Raw genomic sequence first — 9,369 nt, forward strand, 5'->3', positions numbered from 1 at the left:
GAACAAATCGATGCGGGGAGCTCAAACCAATGCAACAAATGCAATGCAAGGTCAAGCAACAAATGCTCAACTCACTCTCTCAATCTCACAAGATGCAACTCAAGAAAGTGGGAGATTGAAGAGAGGGGATGCAATGGAGGAAATCAACAAATGACTCCAAGATCCATCCACAAATCACCCTTCACTTAGAAGGGAGATAAGGGTTTGGGAGAGGAGGTAAGAGGCTCAAAATGATGTTTAGAATGTGAATGAACAACCCCCAAACCGGTGGGAGGAAGGGCTCTTTTATAGCCAACTTCCAAAACTAGCCGTTGGGGCTCCAACGGGCACTTCCTGGACACCCCGTGCCCACAGGGTCCCGTGCGCACGGTACAGGCCCGTGTGCACGGGGCCCCGTGCCCACGGGGGTCAAAAACCCCGTGTCCACGGGGTACCCAGAACAGCCTGCAGCAGCCCACTAAAACAGTGATAACTTTGGCATACGGACTCCGAATTCGATGATCTTGGGCTTGTTTTGAAGCTATGGAAAAGCCCAAGGTCCTCACATAGAGAACCACCCAAGATCAACAATAAATAATGATGCAAGTAATGCAAAGGTTTGAGCTCTCTACATGCGACATGATCAAGCTACTTGCCCGAGAGTCCCTCTTGATAGTACGGCTATCAAACCTATAATCCGGTCTCCCTCCAAGCACCATGAGACCGGCAAAACTAGGAAAACCTAGCTAAGGTATACCTTTGCCTTGCATATTCAACTTGAGCTTGGTGATGACTCCAATGCTTGTCTCAAGTTGGAATCCCTTTCTTGTCCACAACCACTTGGTGAAGATGCTTGAATTGATTCCTCATATTGCAATGAGGGAAGCCTTAACTTAAGCCCATCTTCGCATGAGCATTATCATGATGTGGACCGCAAGCTTCAAAGCATATAACCTCCGGCTTCTCATCTTGCACTTGGAATCCTCGAACCCGATGACCATCACCACTTGATGTCATCCACACATAGGCTACTTGAGATCTTTCCTTTTGATGCAAGCCCATGAGAAACACCTAACCCACATAGACATACCAAACACATAGCATGGGTTAGGTAACAAAGCACAATTCACAATTACTTACCATACCACTAGATCACTTGATCTCACGTGGTACAATGTTTGTGCTTTGAGAGTTGACCACTTAGATATAATCTTTGAGCTTCATCTTGGTCAACCAACATCTTTACTCGAAGCTCCATCTTGGTTTCTTGAAAGCCACAATGAACTCTTCATTTCCCTTAATTGCTTCAAGACTATATCACCAAAGACTCTTCCATGACCATATCAAGTTCCAATATGAATATCATCTTGGTCACCACTTGCCCCTCTAAAAACTCCATCACAATCTCTTGAGAGGCATAATGAATTTGTCACTCTAGCTGCTTGCTTCAAGACTTGATCAACCGAAACCCAACACATGATCTCACCATGATCTTGTCTTGAGACCATAACTTGAATTCTTCTCTTTGATTACTCTCTCTCAAGCCTTGATCCTTAGAAGCCCAAATATATCAATCTTTGAGATCATCCAATGCACTCCATCATGAACATAATTAGATTAGGCATTGAAACCAATCTTGATGGCTTCAATAGAAGTACCCGAAGACCAACTTGAAACCTCACTGGATATGGGATCTCGAGAGCCAACACCTAGGCCAAGTAAGCATGGGGTATCCAGAAGTTGACACTCGACCCCGTGCGCACGGTACAAGCCCGTGTGCACGGGGTATCCAGAGAAGGATACCATGAGGACTTCTTCGGATGCTTTGATAGCAGACTTCACAAAACAGCCCAATGCACTTCAAGCATCACTATGGAACATATCTTCATATAAGATTCAATGCACTTGATGCTCCATAGGAATTGTCATTTAGTACCAAAGCATAGGGCAAATATATCTTCATATATATGGACTTCATCCTTGATTTTGTCCAATATCCTTGAGGCACTATCTTCATATATATATATATGGACTTCATCCTTGATTCCGTCCAATATCCTTGAGGCACTATCTTCATATATATGGACTTCATCCTTGATTCCGTCCAATATCCTTGAGGCACTATCTATGGACAAAACCTTCAAATATATCTCACTGAAAACATTAGTCCATAGAGATTGTCATTTAATTACCAAAACCACACTTAGGGGCTACATGCCCTTTCAGCAGGGTTAGCACGAAGAACAACACTGTCGAACGCGAGGAGTTGGCTGGGGACAAAGATGTCCCTGCAGTCGATGTTGTTATTGATCTGGAGGCGAGCCATCGTTCTTTTATGACCACATAGCGGGACCTGCATGGACCACCAATGTCGGTACTAAAACCGGCAAATCTCGGGTAGGGGGTCCCGAGCTGTGGATCTAAAACGATGGGTAACAAGAGACAAGGGACATGATGTTTTACCGTTCGGGCCCTCTCAAATAGGTAAAACCCTACGTCCTGCTTTGATTATATTGATGATGGAGTATCAGTACAGGATGATCTACCTCGAGGTGGTATGTTGTGTTCGATACTCTAAGGCTGGTAATTGTAATTATGCCTCTACGGAGTAAAACCCCATGGTTTATATAGGCACCGGGGAGATCTAGGGTTACATATGGTTTGTTACCAACTAGGAATAAACACGTGGACAACTGGAGTTATCCTTGAAGTATACGCCAAGTCTTTGGCAGTGTCCATCTTGATCACGCCTGGGTTCGAGGCTTCCAGAGTCCTTGCTTATTGAGATCGGCGGGCCGTAAGATCAACCCATGGACTGCATACCAACTAGGTTGGTACCCCCTAGTGCAGGACAACCCTAAGCGATGGATATGGCAACATAGTTTTGTTTCTTAGATGCCCGGCAAGTCCGGAGGTGGACTTGTTATCTAGTACCTTGTAACTTGCATCGTTCAAATATGAAAAACCCAAAATTCAAAGGCCGCACCCTAGAATATCAAAGCCCTAATTTGGTTATTTAAAAATGTTACACTACACATTATCATGAGTCCACATTTATAACCCATATTGCCAACAAAATACTCTGATTTCATACTTAAAATCCTACTCTCCATCATATTTTTCCAGATGTCTATATATAGTAGACATTTATAACATACTTCAAAAAGATTTACCCGAGGGAGTATAAATACCGCACCTTTAGCCCAGGCTAAACAAAAGCAAAGTGAGAGAAGTCATCTACAACATTATTTACAAATAGAGAGGGGAAAAGAGGATGGAGAAGATAGGGGAATTGAATAGCATTCTTGTTCATGTGTACCGCACAAACTTCATCCACCTAGCCTTCGTGCTCCTGTATCCTCCAGACCCCCCTGAAACCCTAACCACCTTTCCTGACTAAATATTTCCATCGTTCTCATATTCGGGCGGCACGCGAACTCCTCTTTGGTCCCTTGATGGCGCCAGGGGGTGCAGATGGAAATAGGGCGATGGTTGCTCGACATCGGAGCACGCTTCGTCTCGTACCTAGAGTCCAATAGTGGGGTTCTTTTGTTACTCGAGGTGAGCATACCGACAAACTTGAACATCCGCCCTGGCTTTGCCTATTATCATTATTCTTACATCCACCAGTTTTTACTTTCTAGATGAGGGTAGAGATATGTTGCCCCGGGGCCCTATATAGAACCGATGCACAAAGCCACAAAAAAGTGCCTAGTTTTGGTTAGGTAGTCACAAAGACGGGGTTACCCATGCTAATATCTATTGTTAATCTTTATATGTACTTTGTAGTCTACCCTTGCTAAGTTACTCATGTAACTTGGGTTGCAAGAAGTGGTTGCTATTTTGATTGATATAATCTTAGATTTGTTGCAGACATCTGGTTCTCCAGGGTGGTCCAGCCGTCGCCTGAGAGTATGACAATGCTCTTCAACCCATGACGAATGCTTTCATTAGAATGGATCTACTAAACCATCCTCACTTGGGCGGCTTTAATTGGTATCATCAGTTGCTTAACAAAGATTCCCAGGGTCTTCGCACTAGAGGTCCCATGTGAGGATGAGGGTGAGTCTTCTTCTCATGTTGAAATAGCGTGGACCACATGCACCTTCCCTTCTTGTTTACGTGGCTTCAGGTGTGTTTACACTAGTTGTGAACACTTTCTGTAAGTTGGTGTTTGCAAAGAGGGGTTTGATGCTTGAGCCCATTGCTATGGTCATGTCATTTTTTATGTTAGATCTTGACTGTGATGACATCAAGACAAATAATGTGACTTTTGCAATGGTTCTGAGCACCGAAACCCTCTTTGCAACAAGGGGCCTTACATATCATTCAATTTGGTGAAAGAATTTATAACAACCGTATTCACTTTCTCGAGCCATGTAAATAAGAAGGTTAATCACGTGTAGTGTAGACGGCATCGTTTTTATCGTGAGAGAAAGACTCGCCTTGATATCCAATCTTACACGGCACGCGAGTCATCATCCTAGAGCTATGCATTGGTCATACCCTCACGAGTCACGAGGGTGTTCTAGTGGATCCATTTTGTAATAATCACAGCAAAGCAATAGCCAAGAATGTGACATCACGTGTGATCCTTTTCATGGATCATCTGTTGATAGCGAGTGAATGCCTTTCAACATCACCGTCGCTCAATGCCGGCAAATCAAATCAGAAAATCATCACGGCCTTTCCCTTTCCCTTCCACTTCCTCTCGGAGATTCCCATTCTCTGATGAACTCCGGCGTCTGTGTCTGCACAATGCCCTGACTTTTCGAGGACACAAGCGTTTCTTCTCGTTAGTGTAGAAACAATTTGCGACTTGCGAGTCGAAGTCAAACCAAACACCGGGAGACCCGTCGAACACTTCGCCTCGTGCTCAGCTACTGCTAGCCAGTCAGCTCACCAAGAAAATATACGCATCTCGTGCTCGTCGGCCTCTCCCGGCGGCCAACCGCCCGGTCGCCGCGGCTCGCATTCCTGCCGCGCGGTTTCCGGTGGCTTCGCCGCAGATCCCCAAGAAGCCTCGGAAGAAATTGTTCCTCGAGGGCTGCTGTTCCTATGATGGATCCCGACGCCAAGGAGGGCGGGCCACTCGAAGAAGCTGGCGGCGCCGGTGCCGAGAGTGGTCCCCGCGACGGCGGCGCTGAATGCGGCGTCGCCTCCCCCTTCCGCTGGCTGCGGCGGCTCTCCCGCGAGCTGCACTGGAGCTTCGTGCTCGCCGTCTTCGCCGTCTACGGGGCCTGCCAGGGCGTGGGCAACGCCGTCGGGGTGGTCGCCGCCTCGTACTACAGCAAGGACGTGCTGCGCCTCCAGCCGTCAGCGGCGCAGTTCTACCAGGGCATCGTCGACTCGCCGTGGGTCGTCAAGCCCATCTGGGGCCTGCTCACCGACGTCGTGCCCGTCGCCGGGTACCGCCGCCGCCCCTACTTCCTTCTCGCAGGTGAAAAGATTGGGGATCTCTTCTTGATTCCACCACACACACACACACACACACACACACACACACACACACAGGCAGACTCAACATCATTTTCAGGGTTGGCATCCTGATGCTCTGTGTTCTGAGGTTAATGCAGGCGTGATTGGCGCCACATCTATGCTTATGATTTCCCTGCAAAGCAATCTGGGGCTCATACCGGCGGTCCTAGCCCTCACGGCGCAGAGCGCAGGCGCGGCGATAGCCGACGTGACGCTGGACGCCCTGGTTGCGCAGAACAGCATAACACACCCGCCCCTCGCCGCCGACATGCAGAGCCTGTGTGGGTTCTGCTCCTCATTTGGGTCATTGATTGGGTACTCCATCAGCGGTCTTCTTGTCCACTCCATGGGAGCCCAGGTCCGTTGGGTCTCCTGTTAAGCTAGCATATACTCCCTCCGTTCCAAAATAGATGACTCGACTTTGTACTAACTTAGAGTCATCTATTTTGGAACGGAGGGAGTATATGCTATCAATCCTTGTTCCTCACATGCCGCAGCATGCGAATTCGATGTTCTCGAAGAATGATATGTCTTGTGCTTGTTGTTTGAAGGGGGCTCTTGGCTTGTTGAGCATCCCCTCAGCACTGGTGTTCTCAGCTGGGATTCTGCTGAAGGAGAGCCGAGTGACAAACTTCAGTTACAAGCAGGTCAGACAGCACACTCAACCTTTTTGTTGGGTTGAATTGCTGAATGCAGTCTTTGCACACTAATGACATTTAAGGCCTTTGCTAAATCAGGTTCATAAGAAGTTCTACAAAGCAATTCAGTCAATGGGGACAACACTGAAGTGCCCTGAAGTCTGGCGGCCGTGTTTGTACATATATGTTTCGCTCAATCTAAGCCTGGACATCCAAGGAGGAATGTTCTACTGGTACACAGATCGACTAACTGGACCAGGGTTTTCTGAGGTGTGCACATATCATCATCACAGACTAGGAATCTAAAAGGATAAAAACATGGCATTAATGGTTAAATCTCTATAGGCAGGTGGTGTTTCAAACAGATGCCTGGCCACTTTGATGCCACATAATTTCTTTATGTAGGATCCATAAGTAGATGGACATGGTATTTGTGCACTATATCTTAATATAGCTAAAGCAATGTAAATTCAAATTCAACTAATAAGCTTCTGAAGATGGCATGCCAATCTGCTCAAATGTTCCAAAATAGCAGTCCCAATCAGATCCTAACCAAACTTGCATGGATGTGCTATAGGTTACACTGAGATTTATGATACTCAATTGTTGCCAAAAAAACTCATGGAACATTTGCATTGTCACAGGAATTTATTGGTGTAATCTATGCAGTCGGTGCAGTGGGTTCACTACTCGGGGTTGTGCTATACCAAAGTGCTCTGAAGGACTACAATTTCCGCAGCATGCTTTTATGGGGTCAGGTGCTGTCAAGCCTGACAGGGATGCTTGATCTAGCGCTAGTGACCCGACTAAACACGAAGGTCGGCATACCAGACTACGTTTTCGCGGTGATCGACTGCGGCGTTTCTGTAATGGTCGGCAAGCTTCAGTGGATGCCAGTTCTCGTGCTTTGCTCCAAGCTTTGCCCTCCGGGCATCGAAGGAACCTTCTATGCACTGCTCATGTCAATACAAAATGTGGGGCTGCTTATGTCTGCCTGGTGGGGTGGCCTGCTGCTGCACACGCTGAATGTGACTCGATCGGAGTTCAGTAACCTTTGGGCGGTTGTGTTGATCAGAAACGTCTCGAGGCTGCTTCCGCTGATGCTGCTGTTTCTTGTCCCTCAAAGCGACCAGAACTCGACGCTCCTTCCTGCGGAGATGCTTCACGATGACGAACCTACAGAAGCTGTCAAGGATGGATCGGGCAGCGCTCAGTTTTCCGTCGTTGTTGCGGATGATTCAAGTTGTCATCCTTCCATTGAGGATGTTCAAGATGAGAGAATCAAAGTGACTGATGATGTAGGAGATGATGTAGAGCTGATGCCACTGATGAACAAGACTAGAACAGTTGGGTGATCATCTCATTCGTAAGAGGGTTGATTCATGATCCATTTACGCCCTGGCCTTCTGATTATACGTTTCGGTAGCTGTCTAGCAAGATAATGTTTGCTACAAAAGTAATGTACACAATTTCTGTTTATCTGTATTTTGTATAGGTAGAAGCAGCCGAGTAGCAAGTGAAGCATACATTTTCTTCTTTCTTTTCTTAATGTAGAACAAGATAGAATAATACAATATCAATCCATTCAATCATGTATTGAGCAGTTCCTTTGCCTATTCAATGTTTCTTCCCCATTCCCTTCAGTTGAGTTAAAACCTGTAACTTTCACCATGGTTATGGTTGAAATGTTTGGCGTTTTGAGAATATTGTTCTTTGTGGGTGTGAAGTGCTAGTATTTCAGTACACGTGGTACTCTATTCTAAACTCCCCACTCCCCAGGGCATGTGTTTTACCAACCCTGTGTATCACACGCACGAGCAGAATGTAATGGTGAAAACCGTCTTTTCTTTACCTCATTTTGGATGGTAGAGTTGACGGTGAAAAACCGAAGTACAGATCTAGCATATGTTATGTGGGACAATTGACATTGCATAACAGCATAAGAGTTTCTATCTTGAGACACGAGTTCCTCTGCCAAGTTCATTGACCCGTTGGGGCCAGGGAGGGCCTTGAATAACTGAAATTTGAATGAGGACAAAGTGTTGTCAAATTTGAAGACAAAGTGATCACTTTATTATCATACTAATCGCTCATCCGTTCATGGCCAGACACACACAGGCAAGCCTTTCATTTATACTACAGTGTCACGTCAGAAATGGCAGATAGCAAATCGATCATCTTCTCTCTTACAATTAGCACATGAACCCTAGATCTCTCACACCAACCCGAAACTACAGACAACCGGCAGATACCACCTTGTACACTTGCTTCTGTTAATCAGAACCAGCGGCTGGCTACTGCCGTGCCTGGTTCTTGAGGTGCTGGAACATCTTCTGTTTTATCCACTGCCTGTCATATGGCAGAAAAGCTTGAAGTTGATGATCATACCTGCAGTGGCAGACCAAAGTATGGTTAGTTGTTTTGCTTTTGTGATTCAACGCTCTGAAAGTTAATGTGAAATTGTACTCACACTAGGGCACTGATGTCCGCTAGTCCATCGATGAAATTGTACAGGTCGGTGATGTCATAAGTGAAGTTCCTGGCCATCGGGTTGATATCCATGATTTTCTTTTCATAACGAGCACAGATACCTGTCGTTTAGAAAAGCGCCCTGTTAGCCGTATTAAGGTCTACAAAGACAGTAGCTGAAGAAATGAACGCAAATACGCAGAACTTGCTTTAATCAAAGAAAAGCATCTGGTTGTCCATATGAAGATCTACAATGACGGTAGGTAAAGAAATGAACGCAAATAAATGCAGTTGCAGTGCAGATCCGGTTTTTCTGTACCTACTGCATTCCAGGAACCCACCAGTTGTGCGGTGCTTAGCTCATGGGTGATATGGGGAGGTTCCTAGCTGGAGTTAATGATGATCTTTTTGAAGTAGGTAACATTTCAAAGGGGAGATATTTCCTTAGCATGTTACTGTTCCAAAGGGATACCCTGAGGCCACGCTTGGTATCGGTGTAATTTAATACGGGGGTACTAAATTTATAAGTGTGTCTTACCGGACACAAGTGTTTTCCGGCTGGAAACAAAACCGGTGGGTGCGGTGTAATTTAATACGGGGGTACTAAATTTATAAGTGTGTCTTACCGGACACAAGTGTTTTCCGGCTGGAAACAAAACCGGTGGGTGCATACGTGTATTTTTTACAGGTGTATTTAAAAGAAAAACGGCAATCCAAACAGGGCCTGAAGAAAATGGGAGCTAATTGTGGTGTATGGTCCTGCTGATCAGTTTGTAGAGGGGCATGAAAATAAATCAGAGGTTCC

The 9,369-nt window shown here is 45.9% G+C and overlaps 2 protein-coding genes across 2 annotated transcripts in view; one reads left to right on the forward strand and one right to left on the reverse strand.

The window, feature by feature from the left end:
- The first annotated feature begins 4,688 nt into the window (after positions 1–4,688).
- On the forward strand, positions 4,689–7,716 carry LOC119364791 (probable folate-biopterin transporter 2). The gene is made up of 5 exons (XM_037630324.1): positions 4,689–5,419; positions 5,556–5,815; positions 6,009–6,104; positions 6,195–6,365; positions 6,740–7,716. Exons 1-5 carry the CDS (start codon positions 5,038–5,040, stop codon positions 7,448–7,450), a joined length of 1,620 nt encoding a protein of 539 aa, XP_037486221.1. The 5' UTR covers positions 4,689–5,037; the 3' UTR covers positions 7,451–7,716.
- Positions 7,717–8,104: 388 nt separating this feature from the next.
- Positions 8,105–9,369, reverse strand: part of LOC119364792 (enhancer of rudimentary homolog) — a 7,587-nt gene continuing 6,322 nt past the window's right edge. The window contains exons 4-5 of the mRNA XM_037630325.1: positions 8,566–8,686; positions 8,105–8,483 (exon numbers count right to left, since the gene is read on the reverse strand). Coding sequence (XP_037486222.1) covers positions 8,390–8,483; positions 8,566–8,686 — 215 coding nt within the window. The 3' untranslated portion in view covers positions 8,105–8,389. The remainder of the gene's footprint in view (positions 8,484–8,565; positions 8,687–9,369) is intronic.

Source organism: Triticum dicoccoides, chromosome 2B (genome assembly GCF_002162155.2).
Source record: "Triticum dicoccoides isolate Atlit2015 ecotype Zavitan chromosome 2B, WEW_v2.0, whole genome shotgun sequence".
Taxonomy (NCBI): Eukaryota; Viridiplantae; Streptophyta; class Magnoliopsida; order Poales; family Poaceae; genus Triticum; species Triticum dicoccoides.